Source organism: Heteronotia binoei, chromosome 1 (genome assembly GCF_032191835.1).
Source record: "Heteronotia binoei isolate CCM8104 ecotype False Entrance Well chromosome 1, APGP_CSIRO_Hbin_v1, whole genome shotgun sequence".
Classification (NCBI taxonomy): Eukaryota; Metazoa; Chordata; class Lepidosauria; order Squamata; family Gekkonidae; genus Heteronotia; species Heteronotia binoei.
In genome coordinates, this window is record NC_083223.1 from 7871163 (window position 1) to 7890318 (window position 19156).

At 47.5% G+C, this 19156-nt stretch overlaps 1 protein-coding gene across 1 annotated transcript in view; it reads right to left on the reverse strand.

Annotated features, from left to right (window-relative positions):
• The window catches only part of WDPCP (WD repeat containing planar cell polarity effector), a 326846-nt gene that overhangs the window by 149378 nt on the left and 158312 nt on the right, over nt 1-19156 (reverse strand). Inside the window, exon 9 of the mRNA XM_060257471.1 lies at nt 8925-9116. Within this exon, the coding sequence (XP_060113454.1) occupies nt 8925-9116 (192 nt within the window). The remainder of the gene's footprint in view (nt 1-8924; nt 9117-19156) is intronic.

Consider the following 19156-nt stretch of genomic DNA (forward strand, 5'->3'; position numbering starts at 1 on the left):
GCCCTCCAGAGGAACTGGTTGGCCACTGTGTGAGGCAGGATGCTGGACTAGGTGGACCACTGGTCTGATCCAGCAGGGCTCTTCTGATGTTCTTATGAAGGCCTCGGTCTCTCTGCCCTGTTGTTGGCCCTTCAGAGGAACTGGTTGGCCACTGTGTGAGGCAGGATGCTGGACTAGGTGGACCACTGGTCTGATCCAGCAGGGCTCTTCTTATGTTCTTATGAAGGCCTCGGCCTCTCTGCCCTGTTGTTGGCCCTCCAGAGGAACTGGCTGGCCACTGTGTGAGGCAGGATGCTGGACTAGGTGGACCACTGGTCTGATCCAGCAGGGCTCTTCTGATGTTCTTATGAAGGCCTCGGCCTCTCTGCCCTGTTGTTGGCCCTCCAGAGGAACTGGTTGGCCACTGTGTGAGGCAGGATGCTGGACTAGGTGGATCACTGGTCTGATCCAGCAGGGCTCTTCTGATGTTCCTAATGAAGGCCTTGGCCTCTATGCCGTTGTTGGCTCTCCAAAGGAACTGGTTGGCCACTGTGTGAGACAGGATGCTGGACCAGATGGACCCTCACTGGTCTGATCCAGCAGGGCTTGTCTTATTTTCTTATGAAGGCTTTTCTGTCCTGATGTTGGCCCTCCAAATGAACTGAGTGGCCACTGTGTGAAACAGAATACTGAACTAAATGGACCACTGGTCTGATCCAGCATTGCTCTTCTTATGTTCTTATGAAGGCCTCAACCTCTCTGCGCTTTTGTTGGCCCTCCAGGGGAACTGGTTGGCCACTGTGTGAGACAGGATGCTGGACTAGATGGACCACTGGTCTGATTCAGCAGGGCTCTTCTGATGTCCTTAGAAAGGCTCTGCCCTGTCGTTGGCCCTGCAGAGAAACTGGCTGGCCAATGTGAGAGACAGGATGATGGACTAGATGCACCACTGGTCTGATTGAGCAGGGATCTTTTTATGTTCTGGTCCCTCACTTTCATTTGGTGTAGTGGTTAAGTGTGCGGACTCTTATCTGGGAGAACCGAGTTTGATTCCCCCCTCCTCCACTAGCACCTGTTGGAATGGCCTTGGCTATAGTTATCGCAGGAGTTGTCCTTGAAAAGGCAGCTGCTGTGAGATCTCTCTCAGCCCCACCCACCTCACAGGGTGTCTGTTTTGGGGGGGAGAAGATATAGAAGACTGTAAGCTGCTCTGAGTTCAGAGAGAAGGGCGGAGTATAAATCTGCAGTCTTCTTCTTCTTCATTTTTTCTTTAGGACCATGTTTGATAAAGTTTGATTAAGCCCTGAGTTGTGATTTTAAATATTTAATATATGCATTTTGCCTATCTTGTAAACTGCCATGAGCTCTGTAAGGAACTAAGGTGGCTAAAAATGTTTTCAATAAAATAAAGTTAAACAAACAAAATAAGCACTTTGCTTCTCCCGTTTTAGTGGTTTGATCCAGCCAACCAGCAGAAATAAAGACATTCGATGTAATCTCAGCCCCGATGAAAACCAAAACCAGAAGCGGAATTGTCAGTTTAACTAATTTTTTTTTTTTGCCATGAGAGCGCCTGCAGGCGTATTGCACATACACTCAGGGCTTTTTTTGTTGCAGAAACTCCCTTCGCATATTAGGCTGCACCCCTCTTATGTAGACAATCCTCCAAGAGCTGTAAAAGGTAAGAAGGACTCCTTTAAGCAGTGGAAAGCTAGTCCAAGTGAGATTAATAAAAGGGAACACAGGCTGTGGCAAATCAAATGCAAGACTGTGATCGAGCAGGCAAAAAGGGACTATGAGGAGCATATTGCAAAAAACATAAAGACCAACAATAAAAATTTCTTCAAATATATTAGAAGCAGGAAACCAGCCAGGGAGGCAGTGGGGTCCCTGGATGACCAAGGGGTAAAAGGATTACTGAAGGAGGATAGGGAAATGACTGAGAAGCTGAATGCATTTTTTGCCTCCGTCTTCACTGTGGAAGACGAGAAGTGTTTGCCCACTCCAGAACCACTAATTCTGGAAGGGGTGTTGAAAGACCTGAGTCAGATTGAGGTGACAAGAGAGGAGGTCCTACAACTGATAGACGAATTAAAAACTAATAAGTCACCAGGTCCGGATGGCATACATCCAAGAGTTCTGAAAGAACTCAAAGATGAACTTGTGGATCTTCTGACAAAAATATGTAATCTTTCATTGATATCTGCCTCCGTTCCTGAGGACTGGAAGGTAGCATATGTCACCCCCATCTTTAAAAAGGGTTCCAGAGGAGATCTGGGAAACTACAGGCCAGTCAGTCTAACTTCAATACTGGGAAAGTTGGTAGAAACCATTATCAAGGACAGAATGAGTAGGCACATTGATGAACACGGGTTATTGAGGAAGACTCAGCATGGGTTCTGTAATGGAAGATCTTGCCCCACTAACCTGTTACATTTCTTTGAGGGGGTGAACAAACATGTGGACAAAGGAGACCCAATAGATGTTGTTTACCTTGACTTCCAGAAAGCTTTTGATAAAGTTCCTCATCAAAGGCTCCTTAGAAAGCTCGAGAGTCATGGAGTAAAAGGACAGGTCCTCTTGTGGATCAAAAACTGGCTAATTAATAGGAAACAGAGAGTAAGTTTAAATGGGCAGTCTTCGCAGTGGAGGATGGTAAGCAGTGGGGTGCCACAGGGCTCAGTACTGGGTCCCATGCTCTTTAACTTGTTCATAAATGATTTGGAGTTGGGAGTGAGCAGTGAAGTGGCCACGTTTGCATATGACACTAAATTGTTCAGGGTGGTGAGAACCATAGAGGATTGTGAGGCACTCCAAAGGGATCTGTTGAGGCTGGGTGAGTGGGTGTCAACGTGGCAGATGAGGTTTAATGTGGCCAAGTGCAAAGTAATGCACATTGGAGCCAAGAATCCCAGCTACGAATACAGGTTGATGGGGTGTGAACTGGCAGAGACTGACCAAAAGAGAGATCTTGGGGTCGTGGTAGATAACTCACTGAAAATGTCAAGACAGTGCGTGATTGCAATTAAAAAAGGCCAACGCCATGCTGGGAATTATTAGGAAGGGAATTGAAAACAAATCAGCCAGTATCATAATGCCCCTGTATAAATCGATGGTGCGGTCTCATTTGGAATACTGTGTGCAATTCTGGTCACCGCAGCTCAAAAAGGATATTATAGCATTGGAAAAAGTCCAGAAAAGGGAAAATAGAATGATTAAAGGGTTGGAACACTTTCCCTATGATGAAAAAGGTTAAAATGCTTGGGGCTCTTTAGCTTGGAGAAACGTCGACTGCGGGGTGACATGATAGAGGTTTACAAGATAATGCATGGGATGGAGAAAGTAGAGAAAGAAGTACTTTTCTCCCTTTCTCACAATACAAGAACTCGTGGGCATTCGATGAAATTGCTGAGCAGTCAGGTTGAAACAGATAAAAGGAAGTACTTCTTCACCCAAAGGGGGATTAACATATGGAATTCACTGCCACAGGAGGTGGTGGCGGCTACAAGCATAGACAGCTTAAAGAGGGGGTTAGATAAAAATATGGAGCAGAGGTCCATCAGTGGCTATTAGCCACAGTGTGTGTGTGTGTGTGTGTGTGTGTATATATATATATATATATATATATATATATATACATACACACACACACACACACACACACACATATAATATTTTTTTGGCCACTGTGTTACACAGAGTGTTGGACTGGATGGGCCATTGGCCTGATCCACCATCGCTTCTCTTATCTTCTTATGTTTGGGCTGCAGAATGACTGGCCCGACTCTTATTTCAGTGAGACACTTGCGCTTTCCAGCACCCTTTCAAGCACACAAATAAATGCATCCTTTGCGTAACAGTACAGAAGCGGTGAGGATAAAGCCCCCATACTGAAGGAAAGAGGGGTTTTAAACAGTAGATTTTTAAGCAGAAAATTGGCTTACTGGGAAGATTAAAAAAGGGAGGAAATAAAGGGACATAAGCATAATCCCTCTGTGACTGCATTGTCTATCTTTCAGACGAGAATAAAATGTTTGATTCATTTCATGGATGCTAAAAAGACTGTTAGTTCACTTTCATATCCTGCAACTGGAAGTAAAACAAACTAATTAGAAATGCTAAATGCTAAATCTGTGGCACAAAAGGTTATGGAATGTGTACGTGATGAGCAAAATGACGGCAAATATAAAATCCATAAAATCTCTCACAAGAGACATCATCTGGTTTCCTATTCTTGAATACTTAATATCTCAGGGTGAGACCTCCAATATTTATTTTTTATTTTATTTAGTAGGCTTGTATTCCGCCTTGCCCCGTAAACAGACTCAAGGCGGATCACAACATATAAAAATAACAATAAAAACATACATATCAAAGTTAAAACACCAATTTAAAATTAACATTAAGAACAATAAATAAAACGCAGCACCGACGGACAGGGCACAGCGTATCAATAACCAGCTGCAGGCCCAACTTAAACGATGGCAATAACAATAAGATAGCACTGTAATACAGCATGATGTCTCCACAAGGGAGGCCAAATGATGGAATAGTAGGACGCCCGCTGCCTCAACCATAGGCCCGGAGGAACAGCTACATCTTGCAGGCTCTACGAAATGGCAGTAATTCAGGTAGAGCCCGGATCTCCACTGGGAGCTGATTCCACCAGGCAGGGGCCAGCGCTGAAAAGGCCCTGGTTGAGGCAAGTCGGATGTCCTTAGGGCCGGGGATGGTCAGGAAGTGTGTAGCCTATCGTAACGACCTCTGGGGAAAGGCGGTCCCTCAGGAATGTTGGTCCCAGACCGCGTAAGGCTTTAAATGTCAGTACCAAAACCTTGAAGCAGATCCAGTACTCAATAGGTAGCTTTTTTCTCTTTTGCTGAATCTCTATGGAATCCCCTTTTTTTCCTTTTCCTTTTCTCTTTTTCTCTTTTTCCTTCTTTCTTTTTTCTCTATTTCTTTTTTTATTAATAAAAACAATAAGCTAATATACCTTTTATTTGTTTTATTGAAATGACCACTTAATAGTATTATCATTGAAGCTACTATTTTTCTTATTGCACTAATGTATTAAGGTGTCATCTTTGACTCTGTAGTATAGAATTATTCTGTAGCATATAATTATGAGCCTTTTCATTGTATGATAATGATGATAACAATAATAATAATAATTGTTTAAACAACAACAAAAGAAATGCTAAGTGAGGATTTTCAGTGCACTGGGGAGGAGATGGATTTCTGCTATAGCCAGCGCTTTTTTTGAGCAGAAACGCACAAAAAAGCAGTTCTGGTTGGCTAGGTGTCAGGGGGTGTGGCCTAATATGTAAATGAGCTCTTGCTAGGTTTTTTCCCTACTAAAAAGTCCTATGCGAAACAATGGTGGTCGGGGGGGCGAGGCCTAATATGCAAATAACTTCCAGCTGGGCTTTTTCTCCCCCCAAAAGACCTGGCTATAGCAATACCTTCAGGAAGAAAATGAGTATTTGTTTCCCCCATTTTATACAAATGGAAGGTACTACTTGCAAGTTCCTTGTTTGTGGGCTGCATTCCTTTTTCTGTGGATTGTCTTAATTAGCGACGTTCCCATCTGTCCTCCATTTTTACTTTCCTTGAAATTTATTACTATGATTTTTCTCAGCTATTAACTGAGTGTTAGTCCGACGTGACCAAAAAAAGCGAGCGAGCGAGATTTCTTGTCTTGCAGGCCTTTTAATGTATTAAATAATGTAATGTATTTAATGTTCGATTCCTTCTGAATAATTCTAACAGGGACGGGATTTCTGACTAACCAAAAGGTCAAGTTTGAGACACAGCAGATCAGAAGCAAATCAGCAATTAAGGTAACTGTGTCTTAGGTGGAAAAAAGTAATATCACATTTTCTCCCAGGCAAATTACATTTTTTTCCCCCTACTTCGGGAAAGGGAAAGTAATTTCAGTTCTTCTAAAAAGCAGGGGGGGGGAATAAACACAGTAACACCGCAGCAACAGCTTTTTAATATCTGAATAAACTTTTAGAATAAAACATTATTTAGAATAAAATATTGAATGAAGGCTAGTGGGTTATAAACCACTGCGGCAGGCCGTTTCTATCAACTGAGGGGACCCACACAGCCTGTTATTATTTAGTGGGTTTCAGGATTCTTTTTGCATTTGTGTGTGTGTGTATGTATGCGTGCATGGAAGTCATGGTTGACTTCTGGGTTGTTCAGAGAGGTGACTTGCTAATGCCTGCCCTACAACCCAGTCCTGGTATTCCTTGGAGGTCTCCCATCCAAGCAGGAGTGGAATTCTAGCAGGAGCTCCTTTGCATATTAGGCCACACACCCCTGATAGAGCCAATCCTCCAAGAGCTTACAAGGCTGCAATTACAGAGCCTTCTGTAAACTCCAGGAGGATTGGCTTCATCGGAGGGGTGTGGCCTAATATGCAAAGGAGTTCCTGCTACCAAAAAAGCCCTGCTCTCAAATATAAACCGGATTCTACCGACTGGCCACTAGGTTGGAGCCTTTCTCACACGCCCAGGTTTCCACCCACACCAGCCTGTCCTTTCCCCAGGAGTCAGACGAAATGGCACAAGGCCTGACCATTGCCAGATACAGCAAGCCATAAGAACATAAGAACATAAGAGAAGCCATGTTAGATCAGGCCAATGGCCCATCCAGTCCAACATTCTGTGTCACATAAGAACATAAGAGAAGCCATGTTGGATCAGACCAATGGCCCATCCAGTCCAACACTCTGTGTCACAGAAGAACATAAGAGAAGCCATGTTGGGTCAGGCCAATGGCCCCTCCAGTCCAACACTCTGTGTCACATAAGAACATAAGAGAAGCCATGTTGGATCAGTCCAATGGCCCCTCCAGTCCAACACTCTGTGTCACATAAGAACATAAGAGAAGCCATGTTGGGTCAGGCCAATGGCCCCTCCAGTCCAACACTCTGTGTCACAGAAGAACATAAGAGAAGCCATGTTGGGTCAGGCCAATGGCCCCTCCAGTCCAACACTCTGTGTCACATAAGAACATAAGAGAAGCCATGTTGGGTCAGGCCAATGGCCCCTCCAGTCCAACACTCTGTGTCACATAAGAACATAAGAGAAGCCATGTTGGATCAGTCCAATGGCCCCTCCAGTCCAACACTCTGTGTCACATAAGAACATAAGAGAAGCCATGTTGGGTCAGGCCAATGGCCCCTCCAGTCCAACACTCTGTGTCACAGAAGAACATAAGAGAAGCCATGTTGGATCAGTCCAATGGCCCCTCCAGTCCAACACTCTGTGTCACAGAAGAACATAAGAGAAGCCATGTTGGGTCAGGCCAATGGCCCATCCAGTCCAACACTCTGTGTCACATAAGAACATAAGAGAAGCCATGTTGGGTCAGGCCAATGGCCCCTCCAGTCCAACACTCTGTGTCACAGAAGAACATAAGAGAAGCCATGTTGGATCAGTCCAATGGCCCCTCCAGTCCAACACTCTGTGTCACATAAGAACATTAGAGAAGCCATGTTGGATCAGGCCAATGGCCCATCCAGTCCAACACTCTGTGTCACATAAGAACATAAGAGAAGCCATGTTAGATCAGGCCAATGGCCCATCCAGTCCAACATTCTGTGTCACACAGCGGCCAAAAGCCTAACAACTGTGTCCTCTAGTAGACCCAAACCACCCTCATCCATTTCCAAGCACAGCTACCCTTCGCTCTGTCTGCTCTTCTCCTGAGCTAGGCCTGAGCTTTCCCTGAACTGCGCGGCTGCTGTGTTTCCCTGCAAAATCCCACCCCCTTCCCAAAGGTGATTGGATGCTGGAGGAGCACTCCCATGGGCTCAAGTGAGTCATGCTTCCCCCCTTCACTGGGGTGGGACAGCCTTCTGTCCATCACAACCACGGCTCCTAGTGTCCTGGCCCACTGATGGACCACCTCATGGCATCTGGGTTTTTTTGGCCACTGTGTGACACGGAGTGTTTGACTGGATGGGCCATGGGCCTGATCCACCGTGGCTTCTCTTATGCTCTGATGTCTGGGGCAGTGATGCTCTGTATTATTGGTGCTTGGGGGGGGGCACAGTGGGAGGGCTTCTAGTGTCCTGGCTCCACTGATGGACCTCTTGATGGCGCCTGTTACTTTTGGCCACTGTGTGACACAGAGTGTTGGACTGGATGGGCCATTGGCCTGATCTAACATGGCTTCTCATGTTCTTATAACTGGGGCAGTGATGCTCTGTATTCTTGGTGCTTGTGGGGGGCACAGTTGGAAGGCTTCTAGTGCCCTGGTCCCACTGGTGGACCTCCTGATAGCATCTGGTTTTTTTTGGTCACTGTGTGACACAGTGTTGGACTGGATGGGCCATTAGCCTGATCCAACATGGCTTTTCTTATGTTCTTATGTGACACAGAGTGTTGGACTGGATGGACCATTGGCCTGATCCAACATGGGTTCTCTTATGTTCTTATGTGACACAGAGTGTTGGATTGGATGGGCCATTGGCCTGATCCAACATGGCTTCTCTTATGTTCTTATGTGATTCCGAGTGTTGGACTGGATGGGCCGTTGGCCTGATCCAACATGGCTTCTCTTATGTTCTTATGTGATTCCGAGTGTTGGACTGGATGGGCCGTTGGCCTGATCCAACATGGCTTCTCTTATGTTCTTATGTGGCACAGAGTGTTGGACTGGATGGGCCATTGGCCTGATCCAATATGGCTTCTCTTATGTTCTTATGTTCCCTGACTCTCTGCTCCTGCTCTACGCCATCAAGCTGCTCCAAAATGCTGCTCTTAGGAGATGGCAGACCCTAAGGAATGGCATTGGGGGGGGGGGGTCTGCAACAAGAGAGGAAATCAGTGGAAACTCTCCCTCCTTCTATTAGTGGGGGAAGGGAATCATTTTGGATACAACTCTGTATTTTAATATACAATAACAAATAGCATGTTGTAGCATATTACCTCCAAGTTGCCATGTTCACATTTCAAAAGCAGTAAGTTGGCTCTCTCTCGCTGCTGACAAACCGGAGACCAGGGCCACGCTTCCTCATTTGCCAGAGACCACCAGCAAATAACCATGTCCTCTGTCCTATTTATTGCTAGATGATGCTTCAGTCTTCTGTTCCCAGGCCCTGGTATGTCAAGGTAAGATATCTAGAAGAAACATTGAAATGATGGAATCAATACTTTGGAATTAAGTGAGCTTAGGTACTGTAAGTAAAAGGAATTTGCAGAGAAGCAATGTATACCCGCGATTTTGGAAACTGCTCCAGTGGCAGCAATGCTGTCTTCTGGCACATCCAACATTTCATGACAGCAGCATCATTTCCTCAATCAGGGGTCCCCAACCCCCGGGCCATGGCCTGGTACCGGTTCGTGGCCTGTTAGCAACCAGGCCGTGAGTTGTATAATTCTTTAATTATATATTACAATGTAGTAATAAGAAGACTACGATGATATTGGATTTATATCCTGCTCTCAGGATGGCTCGCAATCTCCTTTATCTTCCTTCCCCGCAACACCTCCCCTGTGTGGTGGATGGGGCTGAGAGAGCTCTCCCAGAAGCTGCCCTTTCAAGGACAACTCTGCGAGAGCTATGGCTGACCCAAGGCCATTCCAGCTGCTGCAAGTGGAGGAGTGGGGAATCAAACCCGGTTCTCCCAGATAAGAGTCTGCACACTTAACCACCACATCAAACTAAGAGAAATAAAGTGCACAATTGTATCATTCTGAAACCATGCCCACCCCCGCACCCGGTCCACGGAGAAATTGTCTTCTACAAAACTGGTCCCTGGTGCCAAAAAAGGTTGGGGACCGCTGTCCTAAATGATTTATAAATTCTCTCCCCCCTTAACAATCTTTGAACCCTGACCTAGATGGCCCAGGCTAGCCCAATCTTGTCAAATCTCAGAAGCTAAGCAAAATTAGCCCCGGGGAGTATTTGGATGGGAGACCACCAAGAAAATCCAGGGCTGCTATGCAGAGGCGGGCAATGGCTAATCGCCTCTGGTATCACCTGGATGGCTAGGTGGAGCTCAATTAGGCTTGCCAATCCCCAGGTCCCAGCGGGGGTTCTTCCGCTTTCCCAGGCTCCTTCCCGCCCCCAGTCAGCTGGCCAATGGGGGGAAGCCCCGCCCCCAGAGGACCATGTGACTTTCCACCTCCGGAGGCTTCAGTCTCCGATTGGAAGGCTTCCTCTTGGGATGGGGTGTCTGTGTTACTTTGAAGAAGTTGGCAGTAATTCATGAGTAGAGAGGCCAATCCCTCACTTCAGAGTCACCAGAAACGGGGAGAGGGGGGAAACATCTGCTGGGCACTTCATTATTCCCTATGTGAAGATCGATTCTCATAGGGTATAATGGGGAATTGATCTGGAGGTTTCGGGGGCTCTGGGGGAGCTGTTTTTTGAGATAGAGGCACCACATTTTCAGTACAGTATCTAGTGCCTCTCCCCAAAGTACCCCCCAAGTTTCAAAATGATTGGACCAGGGGGTCCAATTCTATGAGCCCCAAAAGAAGGTGCCCCTATCCTTCATTATTTCCTATGGAAGGAAGTCATTCAAAAAAGGTGTGCTGTCCCTTTAAATGCAATGGCCAGAACTCCCTTTGGAGTTCAATGATGCTTGTCACACCCCTGCTCCTGGCTCTGCCCCAATGTCTCTTGGCCCCACCCCCAAAGTCCCCAGATATTTCTTGAATTGGACTTGGCAACCCTAAGCTCAGCAGACCTTGGAGGCTAAGCAGGGTCAGCCTTGATTAGTATTTGGATGGGAGACCACCAAGGAATATCGGAGTCGCTATGTACAGGCAGGCAACAGCAAACCACCTCTGAATATCTCTTGCTTTGAAAACCCCGTGGCAGGGGTGTCAAACTCTTTTGTTATGAGGGCTAGATCTGACATAAATGAGACTTTGTCAGGCCAGGATGGGCTGTGTTGGGCTGGGCCATGTGTGTACTTCTTTAAGATAAGGTAGCAGCAGGGGTCGCTTTGTAGACAAATAGGTGGTGGAGCTCATCCAGGGATTGTTATGCAGCTGCACCTACTATCAATGGACAAGGAGGTGGAACTCTGAGAAGGAGGAGGAGGAACTCTGAGAAGGAGGAGGTGGAACTCTCAGAAAGGAGGAGGCAAAACTCTCAGAAAGGAGGAGGCAAAACTCTCAGAAAGGAAAAAGGGGAACTCTCAGAAGGAGGAGGGGGACTCTCAGAAGGAGGAGGGGGAACTCTCCGGAGGAGGGGGAACTCTCAGAAAGGAGGAGGCGGAACTCTCAGAAGGTGGAGGAGGAACTCTCAGGAAGAGGAGGGGGAACTTTCAGAAAGGTTCAGGAGCTGTGCTCCTGTGAGCTCCCACTGAACCTGAGGCCTGGGTAGCAGAGATATAAACTTTATAAAGGACAAAAACATGACTAAAGATTTTTTTTAAAATGAAACATGATTAAACATTAGCACTTGTTGGTCTTAAAGGTGCTTTCTTTGTATCTCTCCCATGGGATCCACGGAACTGGGCAAAGGAAGCTCCGGCTCTTTCCCTCCCTCTCAGCCCCACCCACCTCACAGGGTGTCTGTTGTGGGGGGAGAAGATATAGGAGATTTTAAGCCGCTCTGAGTCTCTGATTGAGAGAGAAGGGTGAGGTATAAATCTGCAGTCTTTTTCTTCTTCTACTTCCCTCCCCAGGGGACCAGGAAGGGAAGGAGCCGCAGCCAATGGAGGAAATAGAACTTTTGCCCTGTAGCTTCTGTGCAATTGAGTAAGCCTTGCAAAACAAGTTGAGAAGCAGAAGGAGGCAAGAGAGAGGGAGAAGGAAGCAGACAAGAGCCAGTTGCCCGGGGGCCTGATTCGGCCCTGGGGCCGCGTGTTTGACACCCTTGCTCTATGAGGTTGCAACTGAATGGCGCTTTCCAGCATCAAAATCTTTGGTTTTGTTTTGCCCAGCGGCACAGAATGGCAAAGCGGGGTCCCTAACAACACCGGAACAGTTTTAACACTAGAGCACAATAAAATTTAGAGGTTCCGGAGTTCCCCTCCTGCCCAAAATGAGACCTGCTTGCCTCTTCTCCCCATCAAGGAAGGACCCAAAAGTTGCCCAACCTCTTGACCCATTCAGTCAATGAAAGAAGAAGAAGACAACTGCGGATTTATACCCCGCCCTTCTCTCTGAATCAGAGACTCAGCGTGGCTCACAATCGTGTGGATGGTTCCCCAAACATTGCTGCAGTAAGGAAGGAGGAACACAACCAGGGGCGGCGGTGGGATTTTTGCTGGCCCAGACCGCCCACACAGCTGCAACCTCCCCATGGGGGGTCTGGCAACGCCGCGCCTCCTCCTTCCTCCGCCCGGCTGCCGGATGGGGGAAAGGGGCCACGGGACTGCCTGCCTTGCTCTGAGGCTGTCTGCCTTTATGAACATATGAAGCTGCCTTCTACTGAATCAGACACCCCTTGGTCCATCAAAGTCAGTATTGTCTTCTCAGACTGGCAGCGGCTCTCCAGGGTCTCAAGCTGAGGTTTTTCACACCTATTTGCCTGGACCCTTTTAGTTGGAGATGCCGGGGATTGAACCTGGGACCTTCTGCTTCCCAAGCAGATGCTCTACCACTGAGCCACCATCCCTCCCCTAACTGGCAGCGGCTCTCCAGGGTCTCAAGCTGAGGTTTTTCATGCCTACTTGCCTGGACCCTTTTAGTTGGAGATGCCGGGGATTGAACCTGGGACCTTCTGCTTCCCAAGCAGATGCTCTGCCACTGAGCCACCGTCCCTCCCCCTTTGCAGGGGAAGCAGCTTCAGAGCAATGCCACTCTCCTCCGAGCCTGGTTATGAAGTCAGGCTTTGAGAAGAGCACAAACTGGGGCACAGTTCTACCACTCTCAGCTTCTGGGGTCCGCGACCATGGAAGCTGAGAGCAGCGGAGTAGTGGAAGAGGGCGCCTGAGGTGCCCTGTAGGCAATGTGGCGCCCGAGGTGGCCACCTACCTTGCCGACTCGCACGCACCGGCCCTGACCACAACATCTATGTGCAAATGGCCACCTCCTCACCCCCACCAACTTCTGTCGCAGCTGGGACTTGGTTAGGTTCAAGACCGGGAGCACCTGAGAGCCCAACAAGATTTTGGGGAGATGAGTTTTTTGAGAGTCAGAGCTCCTTTCATCAGACTTGGACTCTCGAAAGCTTTTACCCTGAGAACCTTATTGGTCTCTAAGGCGCTACTGAGCTCTAGCTGTTCTACCGGAGACCAACACAGCTACCTTCTGAAACCAGCTCAGACTTGGCTTCTCATGAGGTCGGGAAAGGAGCCTGCCAAAAGTAAAAGCATCTAATCTGAACTGAAAAACCAATGGCTTTTGAGGAACGTTCAGTCTGTGTGTGTGTGTGTGTGCAGGGGTGGTGGTGGGGAAACAATTACCCAATCCATGCAAAATAATAATTTTATTCACAGCTTTTCAGGAACTCCTTTGCACATTAGGCCACAAACCCCTGAGGTAGCCAGTCATCCTGGAGTTTACAGTAGGCCCTGTACTGAGAACCCTTTAAGCTCTTGGGGGATTGGCTACATCAGGGGTGTGTGGCCCAGGGATGGAATTCTAGCAGAAGCTCCTTTGCATATTAGGTCACGCCCCCCTGATGCAGCCAATCCTCCTGGAGCTTACAGTAGGCCCTGTACTGAGAACCCTTTAAGCTCTCGGAGGATTGGCTACATCAGGGGTGTGTGGCCCAGGGATGGAATTCTAGCAGAAGCTCCTTTGCATATTAGGCCACGCCCCCCTGATGCAGCCAATCCTTCTGGAGCTTACAGTAGGCCCTGTACTGAGAACCCTTTAAGCTCTCGGAGGATTGGCTACATCAGGGGTGTGTGGCCCAGGGATGGAATTCTAGCAGAAGCTCCTTTGCATATTAGGCCACGCCCCCCTGATGCAGCCAATCCTTCTGGAGCTTACAGTAGGCCCTGTACTGAGAACCCTTTAAGCTCTCGGAGGATTGGCTACATCAGGTAGGGCTGCTAAACCCCTGGTCTGGGTGCAGATTCTCCCGCCCAGGAGGTTCCCAACCCACTGGCCCACCCTGGAACCTCCCCCAATGTTGTGACGACGTCACCCGCGGATGACATCATCGCGCCGGCACCTACCTGGCTGGCTAGCCTTTCGTAGGCTAGCCTTTTGTAAAACAGAGCCGTTCCGCCAGGTTTTTGGGTGAGGCGGCGGGCATCTATTCGCTAGATCGGTTGGCCTCCCCTACCGTACTATCCTACTGCGCTGTTTTGCTGCATCGTATCGTTATGCCATCTGGTCCTGCTGAACTATTCTGTTGGACTGAATATTGAAATTGGCTTTTACTGTTATGCTGTTTTATTGTTATGTTGATTTTATTGCGATTTTACTATTCATGTTGCGCTCCGCTCTGAGCCGCTATGGGGAATGGGTGAAATATAAATAAACAGATAATAACAACAACAACAACAACAACAACATCATCACACACTGGCCGCTCTAGGCATTTCTGGGGAAACTCTATGGTTTCCCCGGCATCTCTAGCAATTTGGGAGGGAAAATTCTATGGTACAATAAGGTAGGCCTAGAGTGGTCGGCATGCGATGTCGCTGGCCCAATGATGTCACTCACGGGTGACATCATCACGCCACACGTGCAACAGCCCCCCCCACTGGAGGCTGGGAGAGACTTCCCAACCCTAACATCAGAGATGTGTGGCCAAATATGCAAAGGAGTTCACGCTACAGAAAAAAGCCCTGCTTTTATTCCAGCTGCTTTGTTTGCCTCAGCAAGAACTATTTTGCTTAAGTGATCAACAATGACCATTTTTTAGACCTCACCGTAACTGCCTGTATTCATTGGTTGCGGGGTGTGTGTGTGTGTGCTTCTTTGAGGCACGAAGACTTAGAGTGAATGCAATAAAATAAAATAATTGCTTTAAAACCTAGAGGGTTGTTGGGTGGAACTTTCTGCAGAAACGGGTGGCAGTGGTGGCGAGCATGAGAGAGATAAAAACTAAATAGGTTTGCGGAGGTCTTAAAATTACTGTGGACACAATCCAGTCCAGCGCAACCGACTGTAAATCCTATTGATTTCAGAGATTCAAGCATGTGCTTAAAGTTTTTCCGTTAACATAAATGGGGTTCAAACGCTTAATTCCATGGATAGAGCTTTATAAGATTATGCACGGGATAGAGAAGGTACAGAACAAAGTATTTTTCTCCCTTTCTCGCAGTACAAGAACTCGTGGGCACTCAATGAAATTGCTGAGAGCTTGGGTCAGAATGGATACAAGGAAGTGTTTCTTCACCCAAAGGGTGATTAACGCATGGAATTCACTGCCATAGGAGGTGGTGGCAGCTACAAGCATAGACGGCTTCAAGAGGGGACTGGATCAACATCTAGAGCAGAGGTCCATCAGTGGCTATTAGCCACAAGGTATAGGTGTAACTCTTTGTCTGGGGCAGTGATGCGCTGTATTCTTGGTGCTGGGGGGGGCAACAGTGGGAGGGCTTCTAGTGTCCTGACCCCATTGGTGGACTTCCTGATGACACCTGGGGTTTTTTGGCTACTCTGAGACAGACTGTTGGACTAGATGGGCCACTGGCCTGATCCAACATGGCTTCTCTGATGTTCTTATGTGACTCAGAGAGTTGGATTGGATGGGCCACTGGCCTGATCCAACATGGCTTTTCTTATGTTCTTATGTGACACAGAGTGTTGGACTGGATGGGCCACTGGCCTGATCCAACATAGTTTCTCTTGTGTTCTTATGTGACACAGAGTGTTGGACTGGATGGGCCATTGGCCTGATCCAACATGGCTTCTCTTATGTTCTTATGTGACACAGAGTGTTGGACTGGATGGGCACAGCCTGATCCAACATGGCTTCTCTAATATTCTTATGTGACACAGAGTGTTGGACTGGATGGGCCATTGCCCTGATCCAACATGGCTTCTCTTATGTTCTTATGTGACACAGAGTGTTGGACTGGATGGGCCATTGGCCTGATCCAACATGGCTTCTCTTATGTTCTTATGTGACACAGAGTATTGGACTGGAGGGGCCACGGGCCTGATCCAACATGGCTTCTCTTATGTTCTTATGTGACACAGAGTGTTGGACTGGATGGGCCATTGGCCTGATCCAACATGACTTCTCTTATGTTCTTATGTGACACAGAGTGTTGGACTGGATGGGCCACGGGCCTGATCCAACATGACTTCTCTTATGTTCTTATGGATTGTGTGCCTCACAGTCTGTATTTAAGTGCAACTTAGGTAGTAGTAGCTATACATTCTGTGACATGCGGGGTCTTTTTTTAGCAGGAGCTTCTCTGCCTATTAGGACACGCCCACTTGATATAACCAATCCTCCAAGAGTTTAGTGGGCTCTTCTTACAGGGCCTACTGCAAGCTCCAGGAGGATTGGCTACATCAGGGAGGCGAGGCCTAATATGCAGAGGAGCTCCTGCTAGAAAAAGAGCCCTGGTGACATATAATATGGTCTTCCTCCCTCCCCTCTGTACACACTAAAGACAAGAACGCTGTACAAGAGCAATGTGCGCAGTTTTATGCGTGGACAGGGAAGGAGGTGGGAGTTAAGGAAGAATCTGCAGCTATGACTCCAATCAATATAAAAAATGTACAGTCATGGTTGCTTGACAGCATCGACCCGTGGAAAAGATTTAAGGCTGCCCATGTTTAAGCTCCGCAATGCTGACTGAAAGGCGAAGAGGACTCTTTTTCAAGGCACAGCCCCGATAATTTAAAAAGTCATTTACCGTGTTTTGAATGGAAGCTACGTCCCCTACCCCACCCACCCCCGGATTAAGAACGCACCGACCGCTTGTCAGAAATGGATATTCGTCCCTCTGAGTAATACGGAGGAGCCCTACGGCATCGTGCGTAGAGTTTATGCGGCTCTTGAGAATTCTGCACCTTTTTTTTCTCCTAAAGGATTTGTGGAATTTTATTATTCAAAGTCCGTTATTTCGGGGGGCATGGCGATTTGAAAACATGAGCCGCGCACCGTCCGGGGTTGACACATGCCAAAGAAATATAGATTGCACCACATTTCTGCTTAAGGAATTAACGGAGGGTTGATAGCTAGGGGGCGGCGGGGAGTGAGTGGGGGGGAACCTATCTTGCTATTGCTGGTCAGCAATAATCGAACCACTTTCTGGGGATTAAGCGCATGGTTAAGCCTACTGGACCAGACACTAGCAAAGGGCAGGGGGTCTTCTTATCAGAGAAATGCTTCTGGAGCCAGTCTCACTACATGACAGATTGCTTTCATATTCCTGTCTGCCAGGCAACAAAAGGACGGCAGTAATGCGATAATGGCAGAGTGCAACGGGTGTTAAGAACCCATTGCATTTATGTATTGTATTTAGTCAATAATCAGGCTCATCCAAATTGTGATCTCACCACTCAACCAAGGCCATTAAAAATCAAGGTTAATGCTTTAATAATCCCCCTTTTTTCTGTTTTTTTTTCCAACGGCCCACCCCTCCCCAAAAAAGAACCCCTTTTTCTATTTGCATGGTCATAATATTATTGACCTCTTCATCCTCTCCTCTGAATGCACATCAAAAGGAACTGGAATCAAAGTAATTACCCGCTGTTGTTCTCCCTTCGTCAACATTAACTCCTTGCGCCGCTCTCCTCTAGCTATTCGTTAAATTGAAATGGATTAAAAACCTACAGGAATTGGAGGGGTGGGGAGGGGAGAGACTTGTAAAAAGGTCAGTGGTTTCCAAAGATCTAGACAGGGGTTTAGAGTTTCTAAGATTTTTTTTTGGGGGGGGGGACGTGGGAGCATGAAACACGCGGCGATGGGAGTCAAGCGCAACAAAATAATCACGGTAGCTTTAAAAAGACCGCAAATGGCACGAGTGCGTATTCAAAAGTGCTTTATGGGACATCCGCATCAATTAATTACTAGATGGCGACGGCAGCAACCGCTACTGTAATTTTACTGAACTGTGCATTAATTTTCATTGGTCTTCCCAGGTAGTAGATTCCTTTAAGGTCGAGTATTACCAGGGCACACTTTGTGGCAGGAGCTCATTTGCATAATAGGCCACACCCTCCTGATGTAGCCAATCCTTTGGCGCTTACAGAAGGTCCTGTACTAAAAGCCCTGTAAACTCCAAGAAGGTTGGCTACATCAGGGGGTGTGGCCTAATATGTAAAGGAGCTCCTGCTACAAAGTGAGCCCTGATCATTATTATTTATGATCTTTGCTCCAACACTTGACTTTGGCCACAACTCCGCCCTTCCTCGAGTTGATGGTAAGCCACATTGCAGAGACATTTAGGGCCAGAGGATGAAGAAACGAAAGAAAGGGGGGGGGAGGATCAGGAAGAAAGGAAGGAAGACTGACTTGCTCAGTTTCTTCCGGCTCCTCATCTCCTCTCTCACTGCTCAACTGCCTTACTGCCTATTTACGGGACCGCCTTTCTCCATATGCTCCCCAGAGAGCACTGTGTTCAGGGACACAAAATCTACTATCCCCGGACTAAGGGAGGCCAGACTGTGTTTTTCACGGGCTAGGGCCTTCTCAGTGGCAGCACCAGAAATGTGGAACGCCCTCCCGGAGGCCATAAGGACCCTGCGAGACCTCTCCCAATTCCACAGGGCCTGTAAAACTGAACTCTTTCGGCAGGCCTTTAACACTTAAATGGGAGAGGACCGCTACCCTACACTGCTGAGCGACATCACTCACGAGGAATTGCGATCCCCATAGGATCACTGTCAGAAGAAAGAAAATTGTGATCCCGCCTATACCGAAATGTGTTTTAATTGCTATTTTACCGTTCTAAATTATAATCGTAAATTGTTTTTCAATTGACTGTTAGCCGCCCTGAGTCCGCTTGCAGAGAGGGCGGGATAGAAAACTAAAGTAATAAACAAGCAAAACAAACAAGCTGATAGCGTTCAATAGTGCTCTCCTCTCCCGGCCATCTCCTCAGGCCCATTCATGCAACAACTACAGCTTCCCTTGTAAGTAGCGTATGCAGAAATGGCTGGCTCAGCTACCACTGGAGACCCAATCCCCTCTTGAAGCCGTCTATGCTTGTAGCCGTCACCACCTCCTATGGAAGTGAATTCAAGGCTGGCCCAAGACTATCTGGCACCCTAGGCAAAGCTAACTTCTGACGCACACCTCGGCACTGATAATGCCACCAAGTCACATGGGGGTCCTC